Source organism: Gigantopelta aegis, chromosome 15, assembly GCF_016097555.1.
Source record: "Gigantopelta aegis isolate Gae_Host chromosome 15, Gae_host_genome, whole genome shotgun sequence".
NCBI classification, from domain to species: domain Eukaryota; kingdom Metazoa; phylum Mollusca; class Gastropoda; order Neomphalida; family Peltospiridae; genus Gigantopelta; species Gigantopelta aegis.
In genome coordinates, this window is record NC_054713.1 from 5,592,937 (window position 1) to 5,614,135 (window position 21,199).

General features: G+C 43.0%; 1 protein-coding gene across 1 annotated transcript in view; it reads right to left on the reverse strand.

Annotated features, from left to right (window-relative positions):
• Positions 1 to 21,199, reverse strand: part of LOC121390413 (transmembrane protein 26-like) — a 54,649-nt gene that overhangs the window by 23,044 nt on the left and 10,406 nt on the right. The window contains exon 2 of the mRNA XM_041522218.1: positions 3,680 to 3,894. Within this exon, the coding sequence (XP_041378152.1) occupies positions 3,680 to 3,870 (191 nt within the window). The 5' untranslated portion in view covers positions 3,871 to 3,894. The remainder of the gene's footprint in view (positions 1 to 3,679; positions 3,895 to 21,199) is intronic.

Genomic DNA, 21,199 nt, shown 5'->3' on the forward strand with positions numbered 1-21,199 from the left:
GGGGAGGAAAAGAGAAAAGAGGAGAAAGGGAGAGAGAAGGAGGAAAGAAAGAAAAAGGGAGTGAGGGGGGAAGGAAAAAAAAAGAGAGGAAGAAGGGGAAAGAGGGGAAAAAAGAAAGAAAAGAGAAAGAGGAGGGGAAGAGGGGAGAGAAGAAGGAAAAAAGAGAGGAAATGAGAAGAGGAAAGAAAAGAAAAGAAAAGAAAGAAGGGAAAAGGGAAGAAAAAAAGGAAAAAAGAAAGGGGACGGGGGGAAAGGAATTGGAAGGGGAGGAAGAGGTAAGGGGGAAGAGGGAGGAAAAGAGAAGGACGAAGGGAATGATGAAAAAAGGAAGGGAGAAGGAAGAGGGGGGAAGAGGCGAAGGAGAGAAAAAGAGGAAAGGAGGAGGGGAGGAAAAAGAGAGGAGGGATGAGAAGAGAAAGGAAGGGGAAAGGGGAAGAAAGGAAAAAGAGGGGAGGAAGGGGGGAAAAAAAAAAAGGAGAAGGGAGAAGGGGATGAGGGAAAGGGAAAAAAGGGAAGAGGGGAAACGAGGAAGGTTGAATGGGGGAAAGGAGGGGAAGAGGGGAGGAGGAGAGGGAATGGGGGAAGAAAAAAGAGAGGGGAAAAGAGGAAGAGGGGGAGGGAGGGGAAAAAAGAAGAGGAAGGGGGGAAGAGGGGAGGGAAAGAGAGGGAGGAGAGGGGGGGGGAAAGGAGGGGGAAAAGGGGAAGAAAAAAGGGGGGGAGAGAAGATGGAGGGGAGAGGGAAAATGGGGAAGGGAAAAAAAAGGGGTGGAGAAAAAAGAAGGGGGAAAGGGGGGAAGAAAAGCAACAGGACAAACACAAACAAAAGGGAAAACGAGATAGTATCTCTGAATGGGTAGCTGCCTTCAAGGTGAAAGGAATCAAAGTTGAAAATGGCGGGTTGGTGCCAGAATGATTTATTGACGTTTCCTGTGAAAGGGAAAACGAAAACCTTCAAGATATACATCCACTAAAACGTACTGCCAATAAAAAGGAATAAAAAGAAAATGAGGGGAAAACATAATTTTAGCGGACAACCGAGAAAAATTTGTTGCGTTCAGTTGCGACGAAACACACCGTGACCTTTATTCCAGGCGGAAGCTACTGGTAAGTTCCCAGGGCATTTGTGAAACGCATCTGCATGAAAAAAGGGAAGAGGAGAAGAGGAGAGGTTGACAAATCGGGTTGGAAAGATTTTGGGATTCACCGATTTCATAAATATTTGTTAAGAGGCGTTCTCATTAGGGCACACCACGAAGAGGGATATCAGGGAAGCCGTGGTATGAAATATCCTGGGGGTGAGATGGAACATAATTAAGGTCTCTTGCTATTAAAAAAAAAAAAATGTGGAGGGTTTCCTCTAGAAGACTATGCCAAAATTACCACTGGGATAAGACAGGAAAAACAGTTCGATCATTACTAAATCAATGGTGCTCTAGAGATGTCGTTAAAAAAAACAGACTTTAAAAAAACCTTTTCCCCCCTCATGATGCGATTAGTGTCAACAGGCCTATCGCATGGGGGGAGTTAAGGGGGAGGAGGAAATATTTTATGGGAAGATTATTAATAAGGGAATAGAGGGGGGGTAAAAAATATGGGGTGGTTCAGTAGGGGGGGGAATTTTAGACTTTATTGGGCTTAGGGAAATGATGTTTTATGTTTTAAAGGATGTGGAAACTTGAACACACAATTTGTCTGTCTGTCTGGAAGTCTGAAGGGTCTGTGAAGGGATTGGTAAAAGGGGGGGTGAGGACACCTTAAATCGGGAAGACTTTAGGTCTTCTATGTGCGATTTTGTAGGGAATTAGTGGACTAATCGCATGAGAATATCGCTTTACGATGAATCTAGTCGTACTGAATGCGATTTTGATTTACACGAGAATGGGAAGTTCATATGCCTCAGGGGAAAAGATGCAAGGATTATGGGGATAGACCGATTACTGTGTCGTTATTTATTACAAAAAATGTAAACATAGCGAAGAAAAAACACTCACAAAACTGTGATAATAGCACATTGCACGTGCCAGATTTTACTATTTTTGGCAAGATGAAGTAGAGGGATGAGGGCTAGGGAGACCGATATAGCATTTTTATGGGTATGCAAAACTTAAAATTTGAAAGCAAAAGTTAAGAAGGGAAAAAGATAAAAACATTTTTTTTACCAGGAAGCTGGAAATCTAAGGGTGAGATAGAAAGGAGGGACTCGGTAAGAAGACCGAAGGGAGGGGGAATACGAAGAAAACCCCTGAAAAAGAAATCTGACAGTATAACAGAAAAGGAAAGAAGTGCAACCTACTATCACCAAAACACAGATTTTTCACCGTATATCAAGGAGCTAATCCTGCGAATCGTGTGAGGAAAAAAACACTAGAATCACAGTTATGTTCCGGAACGCATTCTAAGGGGGAGCATAGCTCAGGATGACGTTAAAGAGAATAGAAGGGACAAAATAAAGGGAAACAGGGGGGGAAAGGAAACCTTTCAGGGAACATAATGAGGGGAGGTAAGGGGAGGACAGGGAACGCCTTCGTGTCAAAAACTCTGAAGAGGGAGAAGAATAGGTAAGGTGGTACCCAAAAGGGGGGAGGGGGAAATTATTATAGGAGGGGAAAAGAAAGATTGAAGCCCCCCACATCGCAAGAGATGGAAAGAAGGTTTTTATGAAAGCCTTCAAGAGATTAGAAAATTAGAACCGTACTTTCCAGGAAATGGGTTCATAACCAAAAAAGGGGGAAATGAGGAGAGCCAATGTAACCGGAAGGAAGGGGAAGGCTGGCTTTAGGGGGGAAAGATGAAAGGAAAAGGGGGATATTAAAGCAAAGATCTTTTGTCACTATTTTGTAAAAACAACGAAATTAAATGCAAGAATATGACCGGGAAAAGGGGGGGGGAGAGGAGACAAAAGGAAGGGGAGAGAAAAGAAAAGCGAGAAAGACAGGGGGGGGGAAGAAGAAGACAGGGGAGGGGAAAGATAAGGAGAAGAAAAGTGGGAAAAAGAGAGAGAAGAAGGAAGAGAGGGGAAGGGGGGAGAGAGGAGAAAAAAGAGGAGAGAAGAAGAGAGAGAGAGAGAGAGAGAGAAAGAGAGAGGAGAGAGAGAGGGGGGGAGAGAGAAGAAGGAGAGAGAGAGATGAGGAGAGAGAGAGAGAAGAGAAAGAGAGAGAGAGAGAGAGAGAGATTGAGAGAAGAGAGGAGAGAGAGAGAGAGAGAGGGGAGAGAGAGAGAGAGAGAGTAGAGAGGGAAAGAGAGTGAGAGGGGAAGGGAGAGGGAGAGAGGAGAGAGGAGTTGATGAAAATCGATAGGGAGGAGAGGAGAGAGAGAGAGAGAGAGAGAGATGAGAGGCAGAGGAGAGAGGAGAGGAAAGACGAGGAGAGAGAGAGAGAGAGAGAAAGGCAGACAGAGACAGCAGAGAGAGAGAGAGAGAGAGAGAGAGAGAGAGAGAGAAAGAGAGAGGGAGAAAGAGAGAGACAGATAGACAGAGATGCAGGTACACTGAGAGGCAGGGCGAAAGGGACAAACAGACAGACAGACAGACAGACAGACAAAGATACATTGGGAGGCAAAGATAATGACACAGACAGAGACACAGACAGACAGAGATATTGAGAATCAGAGATAGAGATAAAGGGAGCCAGATAGACCAAGTGTGTCCTAGACAAGGTCCCAAGTTTCGTGTTCTACTCACCACTTCCATTCCTTCCCTCTCTTCTTGTAGATGGTGATGATGGCCTCCAACAGAATCCCGCCCAGCGCGACGAGCAGATAGAGGCACCACGTCTCCTGAACCACCATGTACAGCCGCCATATTGAAAGTAGTCCGTGCACGGCGAACAGCAGACGGACCATAACTGCCCGGAATATCGTGAACATCAACATACTTCGTCGTTGAAGTCTTTGCAACTGAAAGTGAGTTGCATGGTTATGAAAGCAAACATTATTAAAGGTGCAGTATCAAAACTGTAAATGAATTTCGCTATTTTTACATATATTGGTGATCAATGAGTAAACATTATTCAATCACACAGGGGCGGGATTTAGCTCAGTCGGTTGAGTGCTCACTTGAGGTGCTTGCCTCGCAGGATCAAACCACCTCGGTGGATCAATTCAACTGATTGGTTTGTTTTTTCTCGTTCCAACAAGTGCACCACAACTGGTCAAAGGCCTTGGTATGTGCTTTCATGTCTGTGGGAAAATGCATATAAAAGATCCCTTGCTGTATTAGGAACTGATGACTACATGTCGGAATTACCAAATATTCCAAAGACTTCCAATAACCGATGATTAATCAATCAATGTGCTCCAATGGTGTCGTTAAATAAAATAAACGTTAACATTAACTTTATACTATCACACATATATCATTGCCTAATGAACTAAATGTTATAAAATATGAAAATTATAATGTGTTACTCAGCGTAAACAGTGGTTCCCTAATGATTCCCAATCTGATTAAAATTAGTTCTACTGGTCTCCTAGTAGATCTAACAGCATTGCGTGGACTCCCATGTCCAGGTGACATTTCATCTATAAATAACAATTTAAATATCGACCAATTACACTTCGCCTTTTATAGCGTTATTCGGGAGCATACAAATTCGAAAAATATCGGGCGAGACTATTTATGCAATAGGCGAACTTGTTGGTCTATTTCAACATTGAAAAAAACAGGGGGAAAAGTGCAGTAATAAACTCTGGATTTTATACTAGTATAAACAGATTTTATGGCTATACCATCACGGTTTTTTACGTCTTGAAACAAATTTTATATAACATTTTATATTGCAATTAGTTTCCGGCATACTTCGTAATTCACCCGCATCATTTCGTATACCCTCGGCATAATCCCGAATGTTTTAAAATTCTTTTCAAATCACTGGCATGATTTTGCAAGTAAGGTTTTGATTGGTCGAATGAAAGGTCAGCTGGACATGAGCTCCATCGGGCTGCGGTTAGATCCACATGTAATAGTGGAGCTAATTTTAATTAGATTGAATGATTCCCTAATGATTCTTGGGGTAAAATATGAAATTTATAGACATTCTTCATCGTGTATCCGTTAAACAAAGGCAGCAAGATTATTATCAGTATGAAGATAACAATGTAAATGCAAACTATGACGCATGTGTTAAGCTTTCTGTCATAACTAGTAAATAAGTATTAATGTAATTTTTGTGGGCGTAATGATAATACAAGGTATACTATTTACATTTGTCAACAACCCCCCCCCCCCCCCCCCCCCCCCCGTTATTTGCGGTCAAGATGGTATATCTGTACAATGCGGAGTCGAATGGGCATTTGGTAAAACACTGGTTGATTCCTTGAATATCTATCTAGTGCCTCGTCTATAGGAGTACAGCCACTCCCAAGGTGATCCATTGCTGGACAATACATTTCACCCTTCTTGCACCGCCACGATCCCGTTGGAATCTGTGATGATATGCCCCTTTAATAAAGACTGAGCACACTTACAATTAACAATATTTCCACTTGGGTTAGCAGCAGTATCACAGGCAGTGATTTCCCGCCACTGTACCGGCCTCGGTGGCGTCGTGGTAGGCCATCGGCCTACAGGCTGGTAGGTACTGGGTTCGGATCCCAGTCGAGGCATGGGATTTTTAATCCAGATACCGACTCCAAACCCTGAGTGAGTGCTCCGCAAGGCTCAATGGGTAGGTGTAAACCACTTGCACCGACCAGTGATCCATAACTGGTTCAACAAAGGCCATGGTTTGTGCTATCCTGCCTGTGGGAAGCGCAAATAAAAGATCCTTTGCTGCTAATCGGAAGAGTAGCCCATATAGTGGCGACAGCGGGTTTCCTCTCAAAATCTGTATGGTCCTTAACCATATGTCTGACGCCATATAACGGTAAATAAAATGTGTTGAGTGCGTCGTTAAATAAAACATTTTATATTTATGTCTGTAAAGTACCTGTTGCTGCTAATCAGTACGTGTATCCTATGTGATGGTATAGGGTTTCTACCACAGCAATAACATATCTTGAGTCTATTTATAAAAGTTGATATTTTTCAAAATGTGGTCAATAATTGTTTTATTACATAATACCGGTAAGACGAACTGGACCGGTTTTCGACCAATAAGAATACAGACATTTTCTCGTTATGTAATATTAGATATTTTTTCAGATGGTAAATTGTATTTTTTTCTTTTTCATTTTGTTTCTGTTACTGACGTCACCACAACCTACTGATTTCACCACATCCACCAACATCAACCTCTACCAGTACACACTCGTTTCAAACGTGACTAGTAATCCACGTGTAATTATACAATAAAATAATTGCAACCCATGACATTGTTATTATGTCTAATCGCCCACTTTGTCCACATAATTATGAATGCGATAATTGTTCTGTACTTTGCTAACAAATTATGTATAATTTAGATCGCTGTGTTGAGGAGATGGGTTTGGTGCGTCACAGTAGTTTTCGGTGTTTTGCGGGGACCATGCCGCTATTTTTTAAAATATATAATCTGGTTACCAACACAGTCTGTGTAACGGTAACCTGATTGAAGATGAAAATAAAGTTCGGTTTGTTTGACAAGAACACTAGATCACATTCATTTATTAATCATCGGCTATTGGATGTCAAACATTTGGTAATCCAGCAGACAGGATAGTACATGCCATAGCCATTGATATACCAGTCGCGGTGCACTGGCTAGAACGAGAAATAACCCAAATAGGCCCACCGACGGTAGTCGATCTTTGACCGGCTGCACATCAAGCGAACGCTTTACCACTGGGCTACGTCCCGCGCATGACCGAATACCAACATTAAAGGGACATTCCTGAGTTTGCTGTATTGTAAGATGTTTCCGATAGATAAAATATTTCTACGATTAGACTTACATAGTAAAGGGACATTCCTGAGTTTGCTGCAATGTTTAAGATGTTATCGACTAACAGAGACTTTTTAACGATTGTAATTACATATCAAGTATATTTTTCTGCATAAAATATTAGTGGCTGTATATTAAACATGTTTCTGATCGTTCTAATATTGTACTAGGTACGAAATTATTTGAAGACAAAATCCAGTTTGGGCTTCTTACAAATATTAGGACGACCAGAAACACATTGATTATACAGACACTCTCATATTGTAAGCAAGAAAATACATTTAATATGTAAGTTTAATCGTAGAAATATTTTATTAGTCGGAAACATCTTACAATGCAGCAAACTCGGGAATGTCCCTTTAAAGTTAAAAGTTAAACAGTTAAACATAAAACACAGTGTAAAGAGCTGTGTGGAAAAAATAACTCAGTAACTTTGCATGGAATAACTAATTTGTCTGCACACGGCGTGGATGAAAGAAAAGTAATTGTTTTTGTGCCCTTACCCAATTAAGGTTCAAGAACACTGTCCTGGGCACATAACTGAACTATCTGGGCTGTCTGTCCAGGACAGTAGGTTAGTGGTTAGTGAGAGAGAAGAGGGTGTAGTGGTCTTACACCTACCCACAGAGTCGTAAAACTCGTTCTTGGTAGGAGCCGGTACCGGGCTGCGAACCCAGTACCTACCAGCCTAATGTCCGATGGTTTAACCACGACACCACCGAGGCTGGTACCGGGCTGTGAACCCAGTACCTACCAGGGTCTGGTTTTAACCACGAACCCCAGTACTGGGCTACCCAGTACCTACCAGCCTAATGTCCGATGGTTTAACCACGACACCACCGAGGCCGGTACCGGGCTGCGAACCCAGTACCTACCAGCCTAATGTCCGATGGTTTAACCACGACACCACCGAGGCCGGTACCGGGCTGCGAACCCAGTACCTACCAGCCTTATGTCCGATGGTTTAACCACGACACCACCGAGGCGTACCGGGCTGCGAACCCAGTACCTCAGCCTAATGTCCGATGGTTTTAACCACGACACCACCGAGGCTGCGTAACTGCAGAACCCAGTACCTACCAGCCTAATGTCCGATGGTTTAACCACGACACCACCGAGGCCGGTATCGGTCTGCGAACCCAGTACCTACCAGCCTTATGTCCGATGACTTTAACCACGACACCACCGAGGCCGGTAAATGCACTGTAACCTACCAGCCTTATGGGTGGACACCACCGAGGCTGGTAACGAAAAACTAAATAAAATGAAACACGACACCACCATATCGTAGACTACCAGCCTTATTTGATTTATCACGACACCACCGGCGTAGGTATGGTCTGCGAACCCAGTACCTACCAGCCTAATGTCCGGGTTTAAACCACGAGGGGCCGGTACTCGGTCTGCGAACCCAGTACCTACCATAATGACTTGAACCTAACGACACCACCGACCGGACCCGTAATGCACTGTATGGGGTGGTTAACAAAACTAAATAAAATGAATAGCCTAATAGTATTCTGTAGAAATAGTTTTAGCCTCGGAGGGGTGGGGGGTGGGGGGGTGGGGGGTGGGGTGGTGTTTCGTTTTCCTCTGGACACCTATGTATATGAATAGTCTAACGTTACTCTGTATTTTAACAGTATTTTAGCCTCACCGGGGAGGTTCGTTCCACCCCGTCCCCCTCCTTACGTCCAGCCCACGCCCATTTCTATTCTATGGCTGGTGGGTAGGTTTGCATGTTTGAACTGAAATTCTACTGTCTGGTATGCCAGAGAAAACAGGTTTTGATTTCCGACCATATGGGCTTTTAAAAAAAAAAAAAATCTATCAAATATCACATTACACAAAAAAACTGCTCACTGAAACAAGTGGTATGCATTTCCTAGAACATACACAGTCGTTTGGTCTGTTCGTGATTAATGTGTGTTGACTTAAGGCCAAATTTACGACGCCTGTGTTTTTTAAACACTGGTGCTTGAGCATTGTAAATGTATGTAGTTACTCGCGTCTAAGTGAAAAACAGTTCGGACCTTATACACTAAATGTGAAGTTAATGATTTAAAAAGAAAAATGGAGATTTTTTTCTTTCTTAATGTATTTATTTTGGCTCTGAACTATTTTCTGATGTAATAGATTTGCGTGTTTAAAATGCATCAAAATAATATACGCAGCCCTCTAAAAACATTGTGCAGCATTTTTAGTTGAAACTTAGTTTCTTGTTTACAATATTAATATGCAGTTGCGGGAACTATCACTACTACTAGATCACACATCTGAAGTGTGGGTCAAACGTAGCCCAGTGGTAAAGCGCTCGCTTGATGCGTGGTCGGTCTAGAATCGATCCCCGTAGGTGGGCCCATTGGGCTATTTCTCGTCCCAGCCAGTCCATCACGACCGGTATATCAAAGGCCGTGGTATGTACTGTCCTATCTGTGGAATGGTGCATGTAAAAGATCCCTGGCTACTAATGAAATGTAGTGGGTTTCCTCTTTAGGACTATTTGTCAAAATTACCAAATGTCTAACATCCAATAGCCGATGATTAAAAATCAGTGTGCTCTAGTGGTGTCGTTAAACCAAATCGACTTTAAAATAATCCTACTTAGTGAACACATTCTTTGATTTTCCCCGGCCCAACCAGTGCCTCACGTCCGGATTATCAGCGGCAGTGGTATGTGCTGTCCTGTATATTGGAAAAGTCTGCATATAAAGGTCCCAAACTACTACTCGCGGCGCAAAATCGAACCACCTCGGTGGATCCATTCAACTGATTGTTGTTGTTTTTCTTGTTTCGACCAGTGCACCACAACTGGATAAAGGCCGTGGTGTATGCTTTCCTGTCTGTGGGAAAATGCATATAAATGACCCCTTGCTGCTTATGTAAAAGTGTAGCGGATTTTTTCTGATGACTACGAGTCAGACATACCAAATATTTGACATCAAATAGCCGATGCTTACTTAATCAATGTGCTCTAGTGGTGTCGTTAAACAAAACAAACTTTAACTTTAACTCCAGAACAGAAAAAAAAAATTCTGATGCCACCGATAAGGATGGATCCTATCAACCGTAGCACCGCAGACATGCAATCTACCACTGAGAAGAAGTTTGTTTTGTTTAACGACATCACTAGAGCACATTGATTTATTAATCATCGGCTAGTGGATGTCACATATTTGGTCATTTTGACATATAATCTTAGAGAGGAAACCCGCTACAGTTTTACCATTAGACTAACGAAAGGTCGAATATTTTAAATATTTTTATGTAATTTAAAATTTTAAGGTGGTTTCAGTGGAAACATATATTATTATATATACTTTTTGAACATTAGTAGCAAGGGATCGTTTGTATGCACCACCTCACAGACAGGATAGCACATCCCACGTCCTTTGATATACCAGTCGTGGTGCTCTGGCTGGAACGAGATATAGCCCAAGAGCCCACCGACGGGGATCGATCCCAAACCGATCGCGCACCAGGCGGATGCATTACCACTGTAGTGGGCTACGTTCCGCCCTCCACCTCTGTGAGTTGAGCAATAAACTATGCTATGTAGTGACGCATAGACCACAAGCATACGATATCGAGGGAAGGCCATAAATAAAACGAAAACCAGACTGTGAAAACCCCCTTGAAATAGTCTTAATTAAATTGGGTTGTTAATGCCCGAGTAAAAACACGTAATGGTATCACCACGTGCTTTGTGCATAAAATGGAGCAGCCACCTGTTTTGTGCGTCACTGCGTGGTTCTATAGCTTTTCATGTGCACTCCTAAAATTTCAGCGAAAAAAAAAAATGCTTAAGGAAATCATTTTGCAATAAACACTCAGCGGATAAGTGGTCTGCGATGTTATATGTAATAGTTTTACAAGACTGTCGAGTCGGGAGAATAATTCGAACATGCCTCTTCACTTGCGTAATAATATTTACTCACAACAGTATTCACCAACATTTCAGTATTAGTTTCTCAGAATTACCAATGCCCTACCGGTCCAATCGTTACGTCTATCAGTCTGTCCTAAATATAATTTTCCGAACTTTTTTTTTTTCGAAGAGGCAGGACGTAGCCAAGTGGTAAAGTGCTCGCCTGATGCGCGGTCAGTCGGTCTAGGATCGATCTCCCAGTGAACTACGACTGGTATAGCAAAGGCCATGGTATGTGCTATCCTGTTTGTGGAATGATACCGATAAAAGATATATTGCTACTAATGGAAAAATGTAGCGGGTTTCCTCCCTAAGACTATATGTCAGATTACTAATTGTTTGACATCCTATAGCTGATGTTTAATAAATCAATGTGCTCTAGTGATGTCGTTAAACAAAACAATAGGTTTTTCTAACAGTGCCTCAAGAAATTGAGGTGAAATTCTGTGTAAGGTCTTGTCATGTATTGTTACATATCAAGTTTGACTTCCCTAGCAATATACCACTTGGCCCTTAAACTTAGGAAATACGAATATTTGTTCGTCCCGGTAGGGGGCATGTATTGCGTTAGCAGTACTCACAGAATGCTTGCTTCTAAACGGCGAACTTGTCGCATGCAATCTGGTTTTGGTTTTAAACTGGCTTGTGAAACATTTTATATAAATGTAGCGGTTTCGTCTAATACTATATGTTAGAATTACCACATGTTTGACATTCAGTAGCCAATGATTCACAAATCAATGTGCACTAATGGTGTCGGTAAACAAAACAAACTTTAACTTCTTGAACTTTGCCAAAATCTATGGGTTACGTCATTGTATTGTTAACGCCACGTGACAGTTATTAGCGCCATGTAGACTGCACACGTGGACACAGTCTAGTGGTCTGGGGCGGGACGTAGCCAGGTGGTATAGTGTTCGCTCGATGCGCGGTCGGTGTGGGATCGAACCCCGTCAGTGGGCCCATTGGGCTATTTCTCGTTCCAGCCAATGCACCACGACTGGTATATAAAAGGCCGTGGTATGTACTACCCAGTCTGTGGGATGGTGCATATAAAATATCCCTTGCTGCTAATCGAAAAGAGTAGCCCATGAAGTGGCGACAGCAGGTTTCCTCTCTCAATATCTGTGTGGTCCTTAACCATATGTCTTACGCCATATAACCGTAAATAAAATGTGTTGAGTGCGTCGTTAAATAAAACATGTCTATCTTTCAGTCTGGTGGTCTAGAACGTAATCGGTTTGTTTTTGTTCTTAACACACTAAAATGGAACGAATGAATGTTTAACAACACTCCAGCACGAAAAGTACATCGGCAATTGGATGTCAAAGAAGGTAATCTTAACACATTAAAACACACACACACACACACACACACACACACACACACGCACGCACGCACACACACACACACACACACACACACACAGACACAACACACACACACACACACATATACACGCACATACATACATGAACACCCAGAATAAAATACAAAAAAAAGAAGAAAAAAAGATCCGTAGAAATCGGGGGGATGGAAGTGTGCGTGTGTGTGTGGGGTGGGGGTGGGGTGGGGGGTGTCACTGTCCACCTTCCACACCAAGGACAAAAACATACGTCTCCTTGTCCTACTCTTATATAAATAAAGGTAAAAATATGACTTGTGTCCCCATCTAGAGGCTGTAAACACCACTGAAGATTGTGCCCACACCCCCCCCACCCCCCCCCCCCCCCCCCCCCCCCCCCCCCCCCCCCCCCCCCCCCACCTCCAAATATCATTCCTACGGGTCTGCAAAGAAAAAGAAAGAAAGAAAGAAAGAAAGAGCAAATAAAAACGATAAAATCAGCACTTTGCATTTTGTGCATAGACCAACCTTGACGATTTGCGGTAACGTATTTGTTCTGGTCTTAAATATTTTTAGGTGTTTTAGATCAACTGCACCTGTCGAGAGTTATCTCGGTGCGGAGTCTCACCTCGGTGATCGGTCCACTGACTTCGCTTGTTTCCGTCTAGTAAACTCAACCTGCAGTCCTAACAGGGCGGTACGTAGCTCTGAGGTAGAGCGCTCGCTTGGAGTGCCACCGGTCGCAGGATCAACCTTACTTGGAGGATTCAGGCTATGCCGGTCCTAACTAGTGTCCCACGACGTAAAACTCTCGCCTTGGGTGCTCAGTCGGTCATAAGGTCGAACCCACTCGGTGCTCCGTGCCTAGTATATTAAAGGTCCTGGTACGTGCTGCCATATTTGTTGGAAAAGTGCTTATAAAAAATTCCTTTGCTGCTACGATGACTGGTACCGTCAGAAGGTCGTGAAATGTACTGATCTGTCTACGGAAAAGCTTACTTAAACTTATATAAAGCTCATATAAAATTTAAAAGATTCCTTGATACTTTTGAAAAGAAGTAGTAGCATGTGACGCGGCAGAAGGTTTTCTTTATTACGTGTCATGCATTATTTCTTCGTTCAGATCATATCCATGATATATGCGGAGCACTCACTCAGGGTTTGGAGTCGGTATCTGGATTAAAAATCCCATGCCTCGACTGGGATCCGAAGCCAGTACCTACCAGCCTGTAGTCCGATGGCCTAATCACGACGCCATCGAGGCTGGTTACACGGTGAAAGAAGTTGAAAGATGGGAGGAGTTGCCAGATCGGGAAGAAATGAGGTGGAATTCAAAGGAGAGAAAGGAAAGGGGGAAGTGGGTACATAAGGTAAAATAAACATAACATGTGCTATACAATGTGAGCGAGTGTTGAAATAACCATTTGCTGAATACAAAATAGCTGGAGTTGAAAATGTTTTGAGATGTCGTTAAACTAATTCCTTTCCCCTTATTTTCCAAAATATTCACTATGCCAGACTAGGATTTTCAAATTCTGATATGTTGCATTAACAATAAAAGTTAAAAGTGAATCTCATTTTAGTGCCTCGTCTAAAGGAGGACAGCCACCCAAGGAGATACTTTACTGAACAATACATCGTTTCTGCATCGCTCAACGAAGATTGCCACAACCAGACTAATAAATCAAAACTAGCACAGGACAGAGCTCATTGGAATAAAGACCGGCCTCGGTGATGTCGTGTTTAAACCATCGGACTACAGGCTGGTAGGGACAGGGTTCGCAGCCCGGTACCGGCTCCAACCCAGAGCGAGTTCTTAAGGGCTCAGTAGATAGGTGTAAGGCAACTACACACTCTTCTTTCTCACTAACCACCAACCAACTAACAACTAACCCACTGTCCTGAACAGACAGCCCAGATAACTGAGGTGTGTGCCCAGAACAGCGTGCTTAAATCTTACTTAAATTGTAATAAATATAGCTGTGACATTATGCACTCATGAATCACCGTCAAAACAGAGACAACATCTGGTGTTTGCTTAAAGAAGACTGCCACTCCCAGACTCTCTCTCTCTCTCTCTCTCTCTCTCTCTCTCTCTCTCTCTCTCTCTCCCCCCCCCCCCCCCCCCCCCCCCCCCCACCCCCCCCCCCCCAAACTCATGATCGAGCTCTTTGGACTAAATATAGCTGTGATGACATGCACTATTTTTGGGTGTCTGGGAGTGGCCTCGGTGGTTTCGGCGATGTCGTAGGTACAGGGTTCACAACGTTTTAACGACTCGATAGGTAGGTGTAAGACCACTACACCCTCTTCTCTCTCTCTCTCTCTCTCTCTCTCTCTCTCTCTCTCTCTCTCTCTCTCTCTCTCTCTCTCTCTCTCTCTCTCTCTCTAACTACTGACAACTAACCCACTGTGCTGGACAGACAGCCCATATAGCTGAGGTGTGTGCCCAGGGCAGCGTGCTTGAATCTTAATTGGATATAAGCACAACAATTAATTGAAATGAAATGAAAAACATGCACTCATGATTCACTGTCAAAAGTGATGGTATCAGGTGTTGGCGAAAGTTGAGCGTGTCCTGCCCCCGACGGTGGTACCGAGTATCTTTAGAGCACTCGACTCTTAAACACTATTCTGCATGAGTGTATCAATAAGTTATTTTGTTTTTCCTAATGTCGACTAATGACGTTTTAGGTTAATTAGAGGTTAGGACTAATTACCGGCTAATGAGATTAACGTTAATTACATAATGAGAGCGTGATGTAGGATAATTATTCATATTGCCGCTGGGAATGTCCCTTCTAATTATGGGCACATATATGAGCTGTCTGGGCTCTCTGTCTAGGATATAGGGTTAATTGTTGGGTGGTTGTTGGTCAAAGAGAAGTCGGCGTAGTGACCGTTAAAGGCGCACACCCTAGTTTTAACCCGTAAAAAATGAACACTAAGTTCAGTTAATTTACAAACCTGGACCCCGTTTTACGAAGCGATCTTAGGGCTAAGTTCACCTTAAATGCATAGCTACCTTATACCCTTAAGGTGATCTTAGCGCTAAGATCGCTTCGTGAAACGGTTCCCCTGCAACTCATTTGGATAAATTACGATAGAGAGAAAGAAGAGTCTGTGACGTTAAAACGGGAAACATCCTTTAAAGTGGACTAGAACTCGAATCAATAAACCGCTACTTCTCAGACGCACGTGCGTTTTTAAAAATATGAAATATGCATTTGTTTTGTTATTAGAAACACCAGGATGACCACAAACACTTCGGTTCTACGGAAATGGATAATCTAAAGAATAAAATATAAGTAATGTTTGATTTCAGTGATCACAAGCGGCTCTAACAGTGAAAAATATGCTGTAACGTTTAAACATTAGGGTCTGTCCCTTTAAAACTATGGTGAAATGACTAAATCCTTGATTCCTTCATTCATTTATACTTTTTTCGTGCTTATATCCAGTTATAGTTCGAGCAAACGGCCCTGGGCACACACCTGAGGTTTTTTTTTTTCATTTCTCATTGAGGAAAGAGATGTAAAAAAATGTTTGGAAATAAACATTAGAAGATGATCTTAAAGCAAGACTATGTTAGCAAATGTTGACTGAAAAACATAGAAGGCAGCCTTAAATAGAAGCCTACCTTAAAGGGACATTCCTGAGTTTGCAGTCCATATTTAATTTATTAAATGAAAATAACCGGACTGCTACCGGGGTCGTCCACCTAACGAATAAGTGGTCATCTGGACGGCCCTTGGGTTTATATAGCAATGACTATGTCATGTGTATGGGTGACGCACCCTTGCGGGTGTAGGCGTACGAATGCTGAAGAAATCTGTGGGACACCTCGGAGCCACCAACTGAAACAACTGTTCGGAGATACGTTTCCACCTCGTCGGTCCGGACGTGATTGGCGGGTTTTCACCACATATCATTCCTAACCCTATCATTCCCTCCTATCCTACCCCTCATATTAACATTGTTAACTTAGACCAGATTGCTGTATGGATAACTTTGGGTTAGGCGGGATGGGGGGGGGGGGGGACGCCGTGGTAGGGTGCTGTTTTGGGTGCGGTAGGGCGTAGGCGGTTTTGACCAATAGAATGCCTGGTAGGAGGCCTCCCCCCCCCCCGGCGCGCCTTCCCCGTGGAAATCCGGCCGGCTTCTGGCCTACCCTGGGGTTACGCGCGGGCTGGATTGGACGCGATGCCCCGCCCGCCTATACCAACCTCCTTCCCTAGGGCTAAAAATAGGCTAATAAAATGTATAATTTGTTTTAATATATTATTATTTTAATACTAAACATTTGAACAGCCCGATCAAAAATGACACCAACTAAAAAATAAAAATTAATTAAATGATATAGCCTGAGTACAAAATTAATGGTGTTTCTAAACAATAAAGAAATATAGGTAATATATCATTTTGATATACATAAGTAAAGTTAAATGTAGTTGTCCCTGTTAATGGAATTTTATATTTAAGGTCTTACCAATTATTATATGTCCCCATCATACAAATACACCCCCCTCCCCCCCTCCGCCATGGAACCGTGGGCTGACGAAGTCAGAACGCGGATCCATGGTGGACGTGCCTGAACCGTTTTGGATAGGGGCACGTGAAAATAGTTCCCACTCCCACTCCTGAGTTTGCTGCAAATTTTAAGATGTTATCGAGTAACAGAGATTTAAATTCTAACCTAGGGGCGGGACGTAGCCCAGTGGTACAGCTCTCGCTTGATGCGTGGTCGGTGTGAGATCGATCCCTGTCAGTGGACCCATTGCTCTATTTCTCGTTCTAGCAAAGGTCGTGGTATGTACTGTTCTATCTACGGAAAAGCTTACTTAAAACATATATAAAGCTCATATAAAATTTAAAAGATTCCTTGATGCTTTTGAAAAGAAGTAGTAGCATGTGACGCGGCAGAAGGTTTTCTTATCACGGTCATGCATTATTTCTTCGTTCAGATCATATCCATGATATATGCGGAGCACTCACTCAGGGTTTGGAATCGGTATCTGGATTAAAAAATCCCATGCCTCGACTGGGATCCGAAGCCAGTACCTACCAGCCTGTAGTCCGATGTCCTAATCACGACGCCATCGAGGCTGGTTACACGGTGAAAGAAGTTGAAAGATGGGAGGAGTTGCCAGATCGGGAAGAAATGAGGTGGAATTCAAAGGAGAGAAAGAGAAAGGGGGAAGTGGGTACATAAGGTAAAATAAACATAACATGTACTATACAATGTGAGCGAGGTGTTGAAATAACCATTTGTTGAATACAAAATAGCCGGAGTTGAAAATGTTTTGAGATGTCGTTTATAACTAATTCCTTTCCCCTTATTTTCCAAAATATTCACTATGCCAGACTAGGATTTTCAAATTCTGATATGTTGCATCAAAAAATAAAAGTTAAAAGTGATCTCATTTTAGTGCCTCGTCTAAAGGAGGACAGCCACCCAAGGAGATACTTTACTGAACAATACATCGTTTCTGCATCGCTCAACGAAGATTGCCACAACCAGACTAATAAATCCAAAACTAGCACAGGACAGAGCTCATTGGAATAAGGACCGGCCTCGGTGATGTCGTGTTTTAAACCATCGAACTACAGGCTGGTAGGCACAGGGTTCGCAGACCCGGTACCGGCTCCAACCCAGAGCGCGTTCTTAAGGGCTCAGTAGATAGGTGTAAGGCAACTACACACTCTCTTCTTTCTCACTAACCACTAACCAACTAACAACTAACCCACTGTCCTGGACAGGACAGCCCAGATAACTGAGGTGTGTGCCCAGAACAGCGTGCTTAAATCTTACTTAAATTGTAATAAATATAAGCTGTGACATTATGCACTCATGAATCACCTGTCAAACAGAGACAACATCTGGTGTTTGCTTGAAGAAGACTGCCACTCCCAGACTCTCTCTCTCTCTCTCTCTCTCTCTCTCTCTCTCCCCACCCCCACACCCACCCCACCCCACCCCCCCCACCCCCACCCCACCCCCCCCCAAACTCATGGATCCGAGCTCTTTGGACTAAATATAGCTGTGATTGACATGCACTATTTTTGGGTGTCTGGGAGTGGCCTCGGTGGTTTCGGCGATGTCGTAGGTACAGGGTTCACAACGTTTTTTAACGACTCGATAGGTAGGTGTAAGAACACTACACCCTCTTCTCTCTCTCTCTCTCTCTCTCTATCTCTCTCTCTCTCTCTCTCTCTCTCTCTCTCTCTCTCTCTCTCTCTCTCTCTCTCTCTCTCTCTCTCTCTCACTAACTACTGACAAACTAACCCACTGTGCTGGACAGACAGTCCAGATAGCTGAGGTGTGTGCCCAGGCCAGCGTGCTTGTATCTTAATTGGATATAAGCACGGAAATAAATTGAAATGAAAAGAAAAACATGCACTCATGATTCACTGTCAAAACAGAGACAACATCTGGTGTTTGCTTAAAGAAGACTGCCACTCCCAGACTCTCTCTCTCTCTCTCTCTCTCTCTCTCTCTCTCTCTCTCTCTCTCTCTCTCTCTCTCTCCCCACCCCCCACCCCACCCACCGACCCCCCCCCCACCCAAACTCATGATCGAGCTCTTTGGACTAAATATAGCTGTGATGACATGCACTAGTTTTGGGTGTCTGGGAGTGGCCTCGGTGGTTTCGGTGATGTCGTAGGTACAGGGTTCACAACGTTTTAACGACTCGATAGGTAGGTGTAAGACCACTACACCCTCTTCTCTCTCTCTCTCTCTCTCTCTCTCTCTCTCTCTCTCTCTCTCTCTCTCTCTCTCTCTAACTACTGACAACTAACCCACTGTGCTGGACAGACAGCCCATATAGCTGAGGTGTGTGCCCAGGGCAGCGTGCTTGAATCTTAATTGGATATAAGCACACAACAATTAATTGAAATGAAATGGAAAAACATGCACTCATGATTCACTGTCAAAAGTGATGGTATCAGGTGTTGGCGAAAGTTGAGCGTGTCCTGCCCCGACGGTGGGTACCGAGTATCTTTAGAGCACTCGACTCTTAAACACTATTCTGCATGAGTGTATCAATAAGTTATTTTGTTTTTTCTAATGTCGACTAATGACGTTTTAGGTTAATTAGAGGTTAGGACTAATTACCGGCTAATGAGATTTAACGTTAATTACATAATGAGAGCGTGATGTAGGATAATTATTCATATTGCCGCTGGGAATGTCCCTTCTAATTATAAGCCACATATATGAGCTGTCTGGGCTCTCTGTCTAGGATATAGGGTTAATTGTTGGTGGTTGTTGGTCAAAAGAGAAGTCGGCGTAGTGACCGTTTTAAAGGCGCACACCCTAGTTTTAACCCGTAAAAAATGAACACAAAGTTCAGTTAATTACAAAACCTGGACCCCGTTTTTACGAAGCGATCTTAGGGCTAAGTTCACCTTAAATGCATAGCTACCTTATACCCTTAAAGTGATCTTAGCGCTAAGATCGCTTCGTGAAACGGTTCCCCTGCAACTCATTTGGAATAAATTACGATAGAGAGAAAGAAGAGTCTGTGACGTTAAAACGGGAAACATCCTTTAAAGTGGACTAGAACTCGAATCAATAAACCGCTACTTCTCAGACGCACGTGCGTTTTTAAAAATATGAAATATGCATTTGTTTTGTTATTAGAAACACCAGGATGACCACAAACACTTCGGTTCTACGGAAATGGGATAATCTAAAGAATAAAATATAAGTAATGTTGATTTCAGTGATCACAAGCGGCTCTAACAGTGAAAAATATGCTGTAACGTTTAAACATTAGGGTCTGTCCCTTTAAAACTACTGGTGAAATGACTAAATCCTTGATTCCTTCATTCATTTATAACTTTTTTTCGTGCTTATATCCAGTTATAGTTCGAGCAAACGGCCCTGGGCACACACCTGAGGTTTTTTTTTCTTCATTTCTCATTGAGGAAAGAGATGTACAAAAATGTTTGGAAATAAACATTAGAAGATGATCTTAAAGCAAGACTATGTTAGCAAATGTTGACTGAAAAACATAGAAGGCAGCCTTAAATAGAAGCCTACCTTAAAGGGACATTCCTGAGTTTGCTGCAAATTTTAAGATGTTATCGAGTAACAGAGATTTAAATTCTAACCTAGGGGCGGGACGTAGCCCAGTGGTACAGCTCTCGCTTGATGCGTGGTCGGTGTGAGATCGATCCCTGTCAGTGGACCCATTGCTCTATTTCTCGTTCTAGCAAAGGTCGTGGTATGTACTGTTCTATCTACGGAAAAGCTTACTTAAAACATATATAAAGCTCATATAAAATTTAAAAGATTCCTTGATGCTTTTGAAAAGAAGTAGTAGCATGTGACGCGGCAGAAGGTTTTCTTTATCACGTGTCATGCATTATTTCTTCGTTCAGATCATATCCATGATATATGCGGAGCACTCACTCAGGGTTTGGAGTCGGTATCTGGATTAAAAATCCCATGCCTCGACTGGGATCCGAAGCCAGTACCTACCAGCCTGTAGTCCGATGTCCTAATCACGACGCCATCGAGGCTGGTTACACGGTGAAAGAAGTTGAAAGATGGGAGGAGTTGCCAGATCGGGAAGAAATGAGGTGGAATTCAAAGGAGAGAAAGGAAAGGGGGAAGTGGGTACATAAGGTAAAATAAACATTACATGTGCTATACAATATGAGCGAGTGTTGAAATAACCATTTGCTGAATACAAAATAGCCGGAGTTGAAAATGTTTTGAGATGTCGTTAAACTAATTCCTTTCCCCTTATTTTCCAAAATATTCACTATGCCAGACTAGGATTTTCAAATTCTGATATGTTGCATTAACAATAAAAGTTAAAAGTGAATCTCATTTTAGTGCCTCGTCTAAAGGAGGACAGCCACCCAAGGAGATCCTTTACTGAACAATACATCGTTTCTGCATCGCTCAACGAAGATTGCCACAACCAGACTAATAAATCAAAACTAGCACAGGACAGAGCTCATTGGAATAAAGACCGGCCTCGGTGACGTCGTGGTTAAACCATCGAACTACAGGCTGGTAGGCACAGGGTTCGCAGCCCGGTACCGGCTCCAACC